The sequence below is a fragment of the Heteronotia binoei genome, chromosome 1 (assembly GCF_032191835.1).
Source record: "Heteronotia binoei isolate CCM8104 ecotype False Entrance Well chromosome 1, APGP_CSIRO_Hbin_v1, whole genome shotgun sequence".
In the NCBI taxonomy this organism is placed as follows: Eukaryota; Metazoa; Chordata; class Lepidosauria; order Squamata; family Gekkonidae; genus Heteronotia; species Heteronotia binoei.
Window position 1 is genome coordinate 194,374,258 of NC_083223.1, and position 16,200 is coordinate 194,390,457.

The 16,200-nt window shown below is 39.1% G+C and overlaps 1 protein-coding gene across 1 annotated transcript in view; it reads right to left on the bottom strand.

Moving 5' to 3' along the window:
- The window catches only part of LOC132576570 (dynein axonemal heavy chain 6-like), an 82,515-nt gene that overhangs the window by 64,179 nt on the left and 2,136 nt on the right, over positions 1-16,200 (bottom strand). Inside the window, exons 2-3 of the mRNA XM_060245865.1 lie at positions 5,903-6,059; positions 5,183-5,393 (exon numbers count right to left, since the gene is read on the bottom strand). Coding sequence (XP_060101848.1) covers positions 5,183-5,393; positions 5,903-5,954 — 263 coding nt within the window. The 5' untranslated portion in view covers positions 5,955-6,059. The remainder of the gene's footprint in view (positions 1-5,182; positions 5,394-5,902; positions 6,060-16,200) is intronic.

The window sequence follows — 16,200 nt, forward strand, 5'->3', positions numbered from 1 at the left end:
GGACAACCTCTGGATGCTAAGTGAAATGCAGGCTTTCAGAACTCTGAAACAGAGGATTTTAGATATTGAGAAACAGTCCCTTTGTTCCTCTGAACATAAAACTTGTTTCCCTTTAGCATTTGGTATCTTTCCAAATTATGGGCTGCCTGCTGCCTACCGTTCCCAGCTTACATCACCCCAGTTACGCCGCTCTTTTATGTTAGAAAGACTTAATGTTTTACCTTCAGCGGTACTGTCTGGGAGGTTTGCCAATATCCCTTATCAGGAAATATTCTGCCCATGTAATGGAAGGCACCTTGAAACGGTCACCCATGTCTTACTTCACTGTGATTTTATCGGGAAGTGCAGGACTGTATAATCAAACCTATCCTGTCTAACCTTTAAGTACTACCTGAGGCAAAGTTGGTTTTCTTTCTGCTATCTGACCGATGTTCCCATACCACTAGCCTAGTTGCAAAGTAACTTTTGGCTGCCATAACAGTCGGGGAGCAAAAGACTAGCTCCCCTTCTTGATGCTTGACTAGTTTTTATAACTGAAACTCTGTAAATTTGCCATGCTGTACTTTTTACTTCTATGCCAATAAAGGTTTTTGGATTGGATTGGGTTCAGAATAGAAAATCAGTCTTGGTTAGTATAGGTTTATTAATTGTATGTAGACTAATTGAAAAATGTTTTCTATTGTAAAATGCGGATGTATGTTATAGTAGATTGATGGAAGATGGTGGTTAATAATTTGTGTTAATGTTTGCCATAGAATCTAATTCAATAAAAAATTCAGGTTTTTTAAAAAGCATATATTTAACCTTTAGTCTTTAAGAGTGATTTCACACAAACAAGCAACACATTTTATTTAGGTAAGCAACTGTGTTGATAAACTTTAATATGTATTGATTGCTTTGATGGAGGCAATAATTTTTGTGATGGTGACTGTCTTTTCAAGTGGCCCAATCACCAAAATTACTTCTATTTTAGTCACATATATGCTGAATTCACATTACATTGTGTTCAAATGACTATTTTATGACAACAGCATGTGAAAAAAAGAAATTATATAAGTTATGCCTAAAGTTAAGTGCAAAAGCTGTCAAAATTAATGGTAAGGAAGGATAAAAGACTTTGGAATAAGAAACATAACACTGAAAGTACCAAATAGAGATGTAATGGTAGGCTGATATATTCACAGGGAGTGAAGACACAACTCAGTTAATTATGGACTAGGGGAGCTCTCTGGTTGACAAAATCTCCCTATTCAAAGAGATAAGCCATGTATATTAAGCTTTCTCCTTGGGTATTTTGTGCTGTGATAGCTTTACAGACACCTCCTGAGTTAGAGTGATCTAAGGTTTTAGAATGTACAATTTTGCTCCAAACTGCATTTGAAATCCTGATAAGAACTAAAGCCTGACCTCCTCCAGATTTATGGACATTATTTACAGCCAAAGAGAGATTTTCTCAAAGGCAAAAGAGACAATCCCTGCTAAGGTAACCTCTCTCACAGGCTTATTAAAACTTTTAAAGAACTTTCTGAAAAAATAACTTTAGCAACAAATGTAATTCAGAAATCAGGAAAACTACAAATTATACTGTGAAATTACAAAAGTTAATTGGATGAGGGATTAATTACTGTTTAATTTTGTTCTTGATGAAAGTGCATATGTGTGAAAGTTGTTTGGCTGTGAAGACAGACATGCCATGAAACTATTCCTTTATTTACTTTAGAAGATTACTTGTTTCTAGAGAACTATACACAACAGAAGACAAGACTCTGAGATATTCTGGGACTATCTGACCTTGGTTGCCATGGTGAAAAGGATACAAATTGCAGATGGCCAAAAGTGTAAGTAACTGATTGGAAAACACTCAGGAGTACCTGTTTTTTTTAAAAAATTGTTGCCATGGTGAAAGGACACCAACTACTGACATAATTTGAAAATGTTATATCTCTATTTCTATCTTCTTGCATTTTGAGTCCTTTTCTGTAATGAGTACCAGAATAGATCCTGACAGCAAAGGTTCATCAGACCAACCTGTCACATCAGATATAATGCAGAAATCTCTCAAACAAATGGGATGCAGAATAGAGTAAAATAGAGACTTTTAAGAAAAGAATGAATCAGACTAGGAAAATCTAAACAAGAAACAAAAGATGATGAGAAAGAATTTGGAGTTAACCAAATCGACGATAAAGTGGTTGCTGTAAAAAACAAAACAAAAGAGATTGACAAAGAAACTCAAGAGGCATGTGGATTTATCAGTCCTTATGGACTTGAAAGGGGTATGGTCTGAAACTGAGAGGTATTCAAGAAGAAATCAATGAAGATTTCAGAGAGAGGATTGTATCACTTTTGGCTAATTTTATAGACTTGAGAGAAAAGTAGTATTGACTGAGACAGAGTTACCGAAGAAGAAATTGATGACTTCAGAGAGAGGGTTATATTACTTTTGACCAATTTTTTACAAAGGGAAGAGGAAAGATATGAAATTTGCAGAAGATTCTAAAGACAGGCAGAGTAATCCTGGTTTATGGGGTGGCTGGCCATTTGAATGTAGGCTTAATTCAGGTGCCACAAGTCCACTCCCTAAGGGCTAAATTATGCTGGAGTGGAGAAGGGGGGAAAGCGCATGCAAGGCTGTCGCTATGGTAATTTCAGTGGAGCATGGACTCTTGGCATACTGTCAAGGCTGGGGTTGTAGGAGGGGAGGGGCAACACAGACCTCAAGCGGGTGCTGCTGCATGTGACAGTCAGGTGGGGAGAGATATATCTGGAGAGGTCACCATCCAGCCTTGACTGAGGGGAGGGGGGAAACAAGTTGAGGTGCTTGTTTGTACCTATCTGTCTGTGTCCAACCGCCTGTATGCACTGAGCCTCTGGAGGTTGGGCACCTATTGGAATTCTGAAATGGGAGAGGTTAGCCACTGAGTAAAGACCTCACTCTCCTCCTTGCATGTCAAAGTGCTCACCCTGTACTGTCTAAGTGCCCTCTCTGTGCATCACCCACCACTGAAGTGCCTTGCCCCTCAGTCTAAGTCCACATGGCTGCTGTGCCCCTACACCAGCAGCCATGAGCGGCTGAGTCCCTGGGTGCAGCTGCACTGATGTAACTCCCATTTGCACTGGCATAACATGACTTAGACTGGCGTAACTGGCACTTACACCCATGTAAGAGTTAGTTTGCTTCCAGAGCACTTTTGGGGGGGGCCCTTTAGGATTGTGCTGTAAGATACAGCTGAAACCAGAGTTTTTTGCTCACCCACCCCTCGACTGAAACACTACTCAAGTTATGGTTTAAATTGGGAATTTTATTTACACATAAGCTGTTCTGCAACATTGCACAACATCTTAAAGCACAGGTTGTATTGAGCTTGCAAAGCAAGCTTCCTAACAGGGCAAACCCATCCTGGCTCAGAGCCTATTCATCACGGTCCGCATGCCAGTGCATAGAGGGGATGGGAGGGCATGCCTTCAGCCATGGCCGTGAAACCTTAAGACTGGTCACATGCTCCCCTGACACCAAAGAGGCCTCCAAATGGGCCACCTGAACTACCAAGCCTCTAGGCAGCCTGATTGAGGACCCCCTCCCATCACTGATATCTCAGGGTGCTTGCCAGCTTGAAACACCTTCAACCTGATTTTTATCTGCCATCCCAGTTAGGGCCTAACCAGTGATATCAGGCCTATTTATGCCTCATCACTCACTGACCATGTGAAGCAGCCAAAAAAAGGCCCTCTCACAGCCAATCCAAGCAAGGCCCAAAAAATTCCTGCTTAGTTCCATAACCAGTGACTAACTAATCCCAAATGGTCTTAAAAGAGAGTTGGTAAAGATGGGGAGCTCATACTGGACTGGAATGGTTAGGGGATGGCAGCAGCTGCCAGGCCTGGCTGGCCAGCCACCCCCTGATTGGCCAGCTCTCCCACACTGGGCCTGTATAGGCTCCCCAACCCTTGCAATTCCATCTGAGGGAGTGGGGGGTGGGCAACTGCTGGTGCGTGCTCAATGGCCCAGCACTAGTCTTTTGCTAGGTTTTATGGTCAATCAGTTGGAAAGAAATTATTAACTTTTATTCTTATATTCAACTATGGCAATGAAAATGTTACATGCATAGAAATGGAAATGTCTGACAATACCTTCAATAGAAGAACATCTATAGAAGATGTTGGACTTTGAAATTCTGGCTACATTTATAATATTGGTTAGGGAAAAAATAATTATTTTACTTACTAGGGATTGGCTTTTTGTATGAAAAAGATAAGGATGGCTTGATTATTTGTGGATTTTCTGAATAAGAAAATTGTATAAGGGGAAACAAAGAGAGAGAGAGAGGTCTTGTTTTTATATATAAGCAAGGAAAATATTTATAATCAAAAGTATATTTATTGCAGAGAAAATCAGAAGCCTTTTATGTCCCCCTTCTTTTTTTTGTTTTTGATCTTTATGTTGTATTTCATTGATGTTTTTGCATGGTTTTAATTCTTATTTTTTTCTTTTGTATGTTTCCTAGTTTTATTCATCTAATAACATCAAAATTTCTACCAAAAGAAGAAATTAAAGAGCCCAAACGAAAAATTGTTAGCTATTCCATAAGGAACTGATATAAAATATGGACTCTGTGAGACCATTCCAGATAAGGCTGCCATTCTTTCTTGAATATTGATATTATTGCTTCCTATTGTACTTCCCTTATGGATCACTGAGCAAACACTATTCACTATTAACTGGGTGATCACCATTATAGTCTCTAGCAGCAATTTGAAACAATTGCAGGCAATTTCAGATGAACAGCTGCAGATCAATCAATGACTTATCAATAGTAACAACTTCTTTAAAAAAATACAATGATTTCTGTATAGCAAATATCATATCCATCAATAAATGCAGTTGTGATGTCAACTGATGAATTTATATCATTTTTTGAAGGAATGCATAGGACTTTGGGGGGAAAGATGCACATATGCAGGGCTTTTTTTGAGCAGGAATGCACAGGAATGCAGTTCCAGCTGGCTTGGTGTCAGGGGGTGTGGCTGATATGCAAATGAGTCCATGCTGGGCTTTTTCTACAAAAAAAGCTCCATACATAGCTAAGTCTCAAGTGTTATGAAGCATTAAGGTTAGCCAGCTCTGGTTAAATACCCATGTGAAAACAAACTGCAGATATGAATAAATAGAAATTGCACTCACAAATCAACAATTGTGCAAAGCCTAGGCATAAAGGATGCTGCGAGATGACAATTCTGAAGGAATGCCCACTGTCCATTAAGTATCTGTGCTTTATATATCAATTCTTCAGCTTTGCTTTCTTGACCCCGTCCCAAAGATATCATTTTAACATGCTGACTGTTTCCTTTTATTTCTTGAGTGAGGCGTAACAGGAGAGCTGCAGCATCCACTCCTGTGTAATAATAATGATTTAATTAATTTTCCAACTTTAGATTTAGCAACATCACATCTTAAAAGACTTGGCTAATGAAAAAAGCGGGAGTGAACATTCTATGTAAAATGTTTGTCACCATATTAAAGAACTACTGGAGACCTAACAGAGCATATTTAATTAAGACTGCTATAAAACTGGCTGTTTACATGGTTGTTGAGGAGAGAATGATTTGTACCTCTGTTTTCTTCTGTGTTACCTTGCTAAGAGGTTGTTTACTTTATGGTACACAAGTAAAAATAAACAGAATGCAAATAGAAGTAATTAAGCAAAAGTTGTTCAATGCAATGTATCAATTTAAGCTATTATCAGTAGAAATATTGTATACATGAGCTCCCCTTCAACTAAGCATCTAAGATTATATACTGTCAGTGAGCCTTGGTCATGACTGCGATCATATTATTAAATATATAAACAATAAAGAAAAAGAATAATTCACAAACAGCTCATCATCAATATATGTTACTCACCTTGAGTATGGATAAGAATTAGGGGAGTTGTACAATCGGATTCTTCATACATCTCTTTCAGATTAATGCCTCCAGCCTGAAGATACTTGGATCCAAGTTTCTCAGATACAAATTCTCGTAGTGCACTGCTTAAGCATTCTGGTCGAAGAACTTTTATCTACCATAAACATAAATGATGGTTAAGTTATAAACTGAATCTATGAATCTCACTCAAAATAAGCAAATTCAAGACTTTTATTCAAAGGGAAAATTAAATACGCGTTTCACTCCCTCAAACTACTCTGTCCTTTCTCCTTTGCTAATCTTTACAACTGGGAGTGCCCCTTAGCTGTCTGATACCTCCTCTCCAATTCAAAATCCATTTTTTCTATAAAGACGTTGGCACAAAGACTAAAATGTAAGCAATGGTAACTGTAACAAACACACATTTTACGCTACTAATTACTGTTTCCATCTCTCCGCTTTGTTGTCTCCTTTGGGTCAAATTTTAGGAATTTTATTACAACCCGATGAGGGAGGGGTCCTCCACCCTTGTGCTTACATTTCAAAAAGTTCTTGGAACAGCAGAATTGGTCCATGTGGGACAAGGAGGCTTATGCCACTAAGTTCACACTTGAAACGTGGCATCCATGGTTAGAGGGAGTCTGGGTACCGTTCAAAATATGGACAGATCATAAGAACCTAGAGGCTCTAATGGGCCGCCGGAAACTAACAATGAAACAAATCTGGTGGACAGGGTTCTTTTCCAAATTTGATTTCACTTTGAAGCACATCCAGGGCTCACGCAACTTTCTCGCCGACATGTTGTCTCGTCTTCCTCAACACAACAGCCAATGGGAAGAAGTCATAGACTCTCTGATTTCCCCCTCTCATCTGGGAGGGGCCATTACCACTTGCTCTGAAAAACTCCGCCCACCAGTAGAGAGTCTGTGGGTGGAGAAACTGAAAGAGCCAGTGGAAAGGGAGAAGGAAGGACAGCCCATCAAAGTAACGTGGGGAAAGGACAGCTACTGATACAAGGATAATAAACTTTACATTCCCGAGAGCCTACACAAAGAGGTGCTACAACACTGTCATGACAACAAAGTAGCAGGACATTTTGGTTATGTAAAGACATTGCATTTAATACAGAGACAATTTTGGTGGCCACATATGAAAAGATATCTCAGGGTAAGTGGCCTCCTGCCCCGTTTGTATAATGACTAAGCGAAGGGGAGGGAAGACCCCAAGGGCTTTTACAACCACTGGAAACAGCCAACCATCCTTGGTCAGTTGTGCCAATGGATTTTATTGTCAAACTACCCAGGAGAAAACTAAAATTTTAGTAGTGGTGGATACCTTTTCCAAGCCAGCTCACTTCATACCTTGCTCGAAAATCCCTACAGCCCGGAAGTTGGCCCAATTGTTTTTCCAGCACGTGGTAAAACTACAGTCATTTCCAGATAAGATAATTAGTGATCATGGGGTCCAGTCCATTGCCAACTTCTGGTGGGAGTTTTGCAAACTAATGCAAATAGAGCAAGGACTTAGCTCAGGGTATCATCCTCAAATAGATGGTCAAACGGAACGAACCAATGGCCGTCTTGAGCAATACTTAAGGTATTTCATAAATCATCAATAATCGGATTGGGCGGAGTTGCTGTTTTTTGCAGAGTATGGCTATAATAACAGTGTGCATAGCTCTATTAAAGCGTCCCCTATGATTATAGTGAATGGCTATGAAGGAAAGGCATTTCCCCTCCTTCCAGGGGGAGAAACATCTGAGACTCCTTCGAGTTTTGAGCAGTGGTGGTCCAAGTTTAGTGACTCTTGGAAGATTATCCAAACTAATATGGAGGCAGCTAAAAAGTCCTATAAAAAAACTATGATAAGCATCATCCCCCAATTTGGGATTTTAAAGTGGGGGACACAGTGTTTCTGTCTACATAAAATTTGCCTTTGCATCAACCTTCTAAGAAACTAGCATACAAGTTTCTGGGGTGTTTTTGCATCAAAAGAGTAATAAATAAAGTGATTGTAGAACTGGACTTGCATAAAATGTTTAGTAAAGTACATCCTGTTTTCCATTCTCGCCTCCTCCACAGGGACCCGGGTGGATCAAAGTGGCACCCTCACACAGACGCTCCGGACCCGATCCCAGTAGGGGATCAAAACCATCATTAAGTGGGGGCTTCCGGTGTGAGTTTCCAACAGAGCTGTCATCTCCTGAATAAGGGGGAAACTTAATCCTTTGTTCAGGGTAGTAAAGAGCCTTATCGGGTTCTCTGCCTGCATATCTCAGTTAGAGATTTGCCCAGAATGACGCCATAAATACTTTGAGCCATTGATCTCAGCTGAAGATTGATGCCGAAGGGTATCTTTCTGAGGCTTTGTAGAGCCGGCAAGGAAAAGGAGCGTCGTCCAGCATCTACAAAGGATTAAGAGCCATTCAATTGACTTAAGCATGTTTGGATCTCACTCTCTTTTGGGACTGATAAACATTTGAAAGACCAGGAAGACCGAAGTTTAAAGAACATAGCCGCTAAGGTACTTTGATCATTATCTATCACTCCAGGACATTTCTAACCTAATCTAAATAACAGTAGAAGGTGGAAAAGCCTGAACAGAAATGAAAGTGAGGGGAGGAGGAGAGACTGTGAAATTTGGACTTTGTTAAATTAAAGGCATTGATAGAATTTGGGAAAGAAAAAAAATTGTTTTGAATACCTGTGGTCAGTGACGTAGGCTTCTGTGTTTTGGCTCTGTACTTGCAATCAATATAACAAGCATTCAAAGACTGCGATATTTGGAGAATGAGATCTGAGCTTTGTGATCCAGGAAGCAAAAGCTGAAGGTGTACTGACAGCCAATGTAACAAGGATTACAAAGACCGCAATAGTTGGAGAACGTGAATCAGGAAGTAAAAGTTGAAGGAGAGAAGAGCAAGAAGAAGGTCCTTGCTAGGAATTTTTAACCATAGAGAAAGTACGATCGCCATTTTAAAAGAGGGAAAATTGCCAAAAATGGTTAAAAACCAATATCTCAGCCCAGGAAGGTAGGAGAAAGACGAAATTAGTCTTATTTTAAACAGCAAGTTTTAAGCTACTGGACTTGGTGCTGAATTTAGATTTGGAGCCCTCTGAGTCTTTGGGTGGTTTTTTATGTCAGAAGGAAGATTAACTCGTGCAAGATCTCATTCTTTGGACAAAATGCAAAGCCAGTTTGATACCACGGAAGCCAGGATTATGACGGGCGTGGAGAAAATGATAACAGCTAGTAAAAAAGAGCTTAAGAAAGATATTGGAGATCTTAAAAAAGAAGTTGAAGATTTTAAAGATTAACTAGGTATGGTTAAAAACAGTGTCAAAGAGGTTGAAGAGAAAGTTGATATACATGCTTCCACCTTATTAAAACTTCAAGAGAAGGTAACAGTCTATGACTGCAGATTAATGGAAACTCAAGTGCATCTGAGAGGAATTCCTGAAGGGGAGGAAACTGATTTAATGGATTATATGGTGAAAATAATTGCTGACTATTTAGAGGAAGATCTTGAAAAATGTAGAAATATGTTGGACAGTGTCTATAGAGTTAATTCATCATATGCAAAAGACAAATGCCTACCAAGAGAGATAGTTATAAGACTAAGGTCCAAGGATATGGCAGGGAAAATTCTAAATAAAGATTTTCAAAAAACCCTGACAATAGAAGGGAGTACAGTCAAAATAATGAAAGAGCTGCCAAAACAAGTGATAAATGATAGGAAGAAAAATAACAGACTAACAGAGAAGTTGCGTGCAGAGGGCACGAAATTCAGATGGATACTATCCGAGGGTGTGGGCTTTGAACAACGTGGAAGAAGGGTTACAATAAAGAATGAGCAAGAGATGTACAGTTTTTTTGAAGAGAATAAAGACTCTGCATCATAATGGAGTACAAGTTATTACCTTGGAATATAAATGGACTAAATTCACCACAAAAACGAAAAGCAACATTTCATTGGATTAAAAAGCAAAAAATGTAGTATAATTTGTTTACAGGAAGTTCATATACAACAACAGGATTATAATTTTTTGTGGAATAAACAATTGGGATTGGAATTTTTCTCATTGGCGGATCAAAAGAAAAGGGGTGTGGTCTTTTATATTAAAGAACAATTAGAACCAAAATTGATATTTAAAGATAAAGATGGAAGATATATAGCAGTGGAAATTATGATGGATGCAAAAAACCCATTGTTATTAGGATTATATGCGCCCAATGGAGCGAAAGATACTTTTTAAAAAGACATTAATCAACAGTTGGACGAAAGGTCATATGACCAGATCCTGCTGATGGGTGATTTTAATGGAACAATACAAAATAATATAGATAGATTGGGCTAAAAAAGGAATGATAAAGAAGGAAGACTGCCAAAATCATTTTTTGAGCTGGTTAAACAAGAAAGTTTGGAAGATATTTGGAGAAAATTTAATCCTGAAATAAGAGACTATACCTTCTTTTCAGCAAGACATAATTCTTTTTCCAGAATAGATATGTTATGGGGCTCCAAAAGCTTGGGCCTCATAACTAAAAAAGTAGAGATTCTACCAAAGGTTTGTGCAGATCATAACCCAATATGTTGGACTACAAAATTGCAAAAGAAAACAAGAAGATGGAGAATAAATGAGGACTTGCTACAAGATAAAGATATTGTGACCTTTTTAGAAAAGGAAACTGCAGCGTTCTTTCAAATAAATGATAGTGATGATATAGAATTCCAGACAGTTTGGGATACTTATAAAGCAGTTATGAGAGGACTATTAATCACATTGAATAATAAAGATGAGGGCCAGGGAAAAGCAGTTGTTAGATTTACAAAATGAAATTAAGAAAAAAGAAGGGGAACGAAGAAAAAGACCAGGAAAAAAGAAATTAATAAAGGAAATTACAATACTCCAATCCCAAGTAAGGCTTTTGTTGAATAAAGAACTAGAATGGAATTTAAAAAGTTGCAACAGAAATCGTTTGAAGGTGCGAACAAACCTGGGAAGTATTTAGCCTGGCAACTGAAGAAAAATAAAAAAAATAAAATCATTAACAAAATTTTGGCAAATGGAAAAAAAATAGTGGATCAAGAAGGAATCAAAAGAGAATTTTTTAAATATTATGCAAATTTATTTAAAGGTGTGAAAATTAAAAAAGAAAAATGGAAGAGTATCTATGAAATATTAAGATAGCACCCCTGACTAAGTATAAGAAAAAGATTTTGAATGACCCAATAGAAAAAATTGAAATTGAAGCAGCAATAAATGTAATGAAAGTAGGTAAGGCTCCCGGACCGGATGGATATACAACCAAATTTTATAAAATTCTTAAAGATGAGATAGTACCAAAATTGCAAACATTGTTGAATACGATAAGTATTAAAGGGGAAATTCCAAATACTTGGAAAGAAGCTGTAATTTCGTTGATCCCCAAGGAAGATAGAGATGTCACAAATGTAAAGAACTATAGACCAATTTCATTACTAAACAATGACTATAAAATTTACACAAGAATCTTGGCAGAACGACTTAAGCAATATTTGATTAACTTTATAAAGGAAGATCAAGTGGGATTTCTCCCTAAAAGGCAAATAAGAGACAATGTAAGATCTGTTGTAAATATTGCAGAATATTATGAGAAACACCCAGAAATGGAGGCGGCATTATTTTTTGTGGATGCAGAAAAAGCCTTTGATAACTTGAACTGGGACTTTATGTTTGCAGTAATGGAAAAAATAAATCTGGGAGAATATTTTATAAGAATGACGAAAGCAATATATACGGATCAATATGCAAAATTGTGTATAAATGTGTTTATAACTGAGAATCTGATACAAGTGGTACCTTTGTTGATAGCTAATATAAAAGAATACGGAGAAATGGCAGGACTATATATAAATAAAGAGAAATTTCTATGTAAAAATATGCAACCAAACAGATAGAAAGAATTGCAGACTTTGATAGGATGTGAAGTTACTCCTAAAGTTAAATATCTAGGTCTAGAAATAACTATGATGAATATCGATTTGTATAAAAATAATTATGAAAAGTTATGGTGCAAGATGGACAAAGATATGATGAAATGGAACAGACTTAATTTGTCCTTGCTGGGTAGGATTGCTGCAATCAAGATGAATATTTTGCCAAGAATAATGTATTTGTTCCAAACTATTCCGATTGTGAAAGATAGCAAACAATTCAATAAATGGCAAAGGAAGATTTCTGATTTTGTATGGGCTGGGAAGAAACCAAGGATTAAGATGAAAATTTTAACAGATGCAAAGGAGAGGGGAGATTTTCAACTTCCAGACTTAAGACTGTACCATGATGCAGTTTGTTTGACATGGATAAAGGATTGGATAATGCTGTTAAATAAAAAAAACTTTTATTGTTAGAAGCTCATGGGAACAAATTTGGCTGGCATGCTTATATGTATTACGGGAAAACTAAGATGGACGGTCTTTTTTCTCACCACTATATTAGAAATAACTTACTAAATACATGGATAAAATATAAGAAATATGGTGATGAAAGAAAGCCGCTTTGCATAGTGCCAGCAGAAGTAATAAAAATAACAGCTGAATCTGATGAAGAGAGAGGGATGTCATATAACCAACTATTAAAGATTCAAGGTGATAAAGCTGAATTAAAATCAGCAGAAGAGCGAAATAACAAGTATGACTGGTTTCAAATGCAACAAATAAAAAGCTTGATGGAAAATGATATTAAATCCGTTGGAATTAGATGTGAGCAAACGGAATTGGAAAGGGTTCTGCTTGGAGATAATGAAAAATTAATATCGAAAATATATAAATTATTGTTGAAATGGTCTACAGAAGAAGAAGTAGTAAAATCTCAAATGATTAAATGGGCAATTAATGTAAATAAGGAAATACAAATGGATACATGGGAGTATCTTTGGAAGAACTCGATGAAAATATCAACATGTCAGAGTATTAAAGAGAACTGTTTCAAGATGATGTATAGGTGGTATATGACTCCGAAAAAACTGGCAAAGATGAGTAAAAAGATGTCAGATAGATGTTGGAAATGTAAGAAACATGAAGGTTCTTTTTACCATATGTGGTGGACTTGTGAAAAAGCGAAAAAGTTTTGGCAGATGATACAACAAGAAATAACTAAAATTTTGGGATATGACTTTAAGAAGGTTGCAGAGACTTTTCTGTTGGGATTACAAATGGAAAAATTTCCAAAAGAAGATAGAACTCTAATTTGGTACCTGCTCTCAGCTGCTAGGACACTGTATGCGCAGTTGTGGAAGCAAGAAAAAATACCAGAGAAATGGGATTGGATCGTGAATGTTTTATCTTGGAGTGAGATGGACAAACTAACAAGAACTTTAAGAGATTATGATTTGGAAGTGTTTAAAAGGGAGTGGAAGAAATTTAGAGGATATATAGAGAAAGAGTGGAATGTAAAAAGTCATTGGACAATTTTTTAATAATGAGTATGAGAAAAGGGAGAAATTGCACTTTGATTGGTTAAGGGTACCTTTATAAGTGAACTCAAGTATATAACTTCGGCGGGGGTCTAGTAACAGAGGGAGGGGGGATCAGAAAATATCATATGGGTTAGGGATAGTAATGATATAAACAGATACTGTTACCATATGTTATTAATAAAATTATTTCAAACCAAAAACCATCAAAAAGTGAAAGAAATACTGGATGCCAAGATTAAACGAGGGACTCTATATTACTTGATTAGGTGGTTGCATTTCCTCCCTTACCAAGATGAGAGGGTTGTTTCGAACCAGGTTGAGACTCCAATACTAATTCAACAATTTTATAAGAAATATCCCTTCAAACCTCAGAGGCCTGATGGTGTGGGGGGGCAGTATGTCAAGTCCCTTGTTCTTTCATCCCATTTGGTTTACAGCTCTGATGGAATTACAGCCCTTGTTTTATTTGTCCTGTGTTGTGTCTTCAGAAGAATGCGATATGTCGAAGGCTGTAACCCTCCCCAAAATTTCTCAGGTCTGTTATCAGTTCCCGAGTGCTCTGTAGAACTTTGTAGTAAACTAGCAATGTTATTATAACCCTTTAACCTTTAAGTTTGAATGTTACCGCCATTCGCTAATGGCTACTGCTCATCTATATATTGTTTGCTCTGCTTTTGGCATTCAATAAATGAATCTATTTGAAAATACAAAGGCTCTCATTGTTGCTAGCATTGGGCACTTGACATTAGCTCTTTGGGTCAGGGACTTGCCTTGTACTCTACAAGGTAGGTTAGTCTGAAAAATGTATGATTGGCCCAAGGCCATCCGGCAAACCTCCACAGCAACATGGGGATTTGAACCTGAGTCTTCCAGATCCTAGTCTGAAATTCTAACCACTACACTGTACTGGCTTTTGTGGGATGGCTGCAGTATTCAGCAGCCAGACCTGGGTGAGTCTCGCAAGTTGAGTGGTATCAAGTTACCCGGTGCTGGCAGACCTGGTCTCAACTAATTCTCTAAGACCCTATAAAAGGTCTGCCCTATCCTACCTGCCCTTTTCTGAAAGAAACCAAGCTTTGAAGCCAGTGATACTGTTGTGGTTGCCTAGCAACTGCCACTAAGGGCATTCATTTTTTTTTAAAGCTGCAGGCACTGCTTCTATCATTTTGTACATTTTTAACCACCCACCTTCTACCTGGAAAATCTATAGTCCAAGTATATTGTGCCTGCCACTAGGCTGACCCCAGTTGTACAATGGGGAATCCACAAGGACTTGCATGGAGTACAACTGGATCGGGGCGGCGTTGCGGTACTGATGCTGTTAGATCTGTCGGCTGCATTTGATACAGTCGACCATCGGCTACTGACGCGCCGCCTCGCCGACATTGGGGTCGAGGGGTTGGCCTTGCAATGGCTTTCCTCCTTTCTCCTAGGTCGGGGACAGAGGGTGGCTATCGGGAGCGAGCGGTCCCGGAGGCGCACACTGGATTGTGGGGTGCCCCAGGGAGCAGTTCTCTCCCCGATGCTGTTTAACATCTATATGCGCCCCCTTGCCCAGATTGCCCGGCGGTTTGGGCTGGGTTGTCATCAATATGCAGATGACACCCAGCTCTATCTACTAATGGATGGCTGGCCCGACCCCGCTCCAGGGAATCTCGACCGGGCATTACAGGCTGTAGCGACATGGCTCAGGCTGAGTGGGCTGAAGTTGAACCCAGCGAAGACAGAGGTCCTATGCGTGGGTCGCGGCGCTCTGGGAAGGGAAATAGCTCTCCCGGCCTTCGATGGTGCGCCATTGAAAGCAGCGCGCCAGGTAAAGAGTCTGGGTGTTTTACTGGAGCCTTCATTATCGATGGAGGCCCAGATAGCAGCCACTGCCAAGTCAGCATTCTTCCATCTGAGGCGGGCAAGGCAGTTGGCCCCTTTCCTTGAGCGCCGGGACCTCGCAACAGTGATCCACGCAACGGTCACCTCAAGACTAGACTACTGTAACGCCCTCTACTTGGGGCTACCTCTGTGCCGGACCCGGAAATTGCAGCTAGTGCAGAACGCGGCGGCCAGGCTGTTGTTGGGACTCCCGAAACGGGAGCATATATGGCCGGGACTACGTGAACTGCACTGGCTGCCGATTATATACCGGGTCCAGTACAAAGTGTTGGTCGTTACCTTTAAAGCCTTATATGGCCGAGGACCTGCCTACCTGAGGGACCGTCTTTCCCCATATGAACCCCAGAGAGCACTGAGGTCAACGGGGAAAAACTTAATGACTATCCCTGGGCCGAAGGAAGTTAAATATCAGAGCACCAGAATACGGGCCTTTTCGATCGCGGCCCCTACCCTATGGAACCGACTCCCCGAGGAGGTGCGGGCCCTGCGGAGCCTTGAACAGTTCCGCAGGGCCTGCAAGACCATCCTTTTTAAATCAGCATATTCGGACTGCTAAGAAAAATGGTAATTAAAGATCCGCCAATGCGGTCCAAAGATCTATACCGCAGTATAATTGTATCTACTAGACTGGTTTTTAATTTAATGTTTTAATGTTTTATTGTTCTATAATGTAATTCTAATGTTTTATTTATTATGGTGTGTTTTTATGGATTGCTGTTAGCCGCCCTGAGCCTGCCAAGGTGGGGGAGGGCGGGATATAAATGAAATAAATAAATAAATAAATAAATAAATATTTTCCCCTGTATCCTCTTCCCCAAGCTATTTCCTCTTTTCCTCCTCTGGGCAACTATCATATCCTCATCTTCCCCCATTTCCTTCTCTCCTTCCCACCTACCCACCAATTGACCTTTTATTTGCACCCCCTTCTTCAGCTTTTTTTTTTTAAA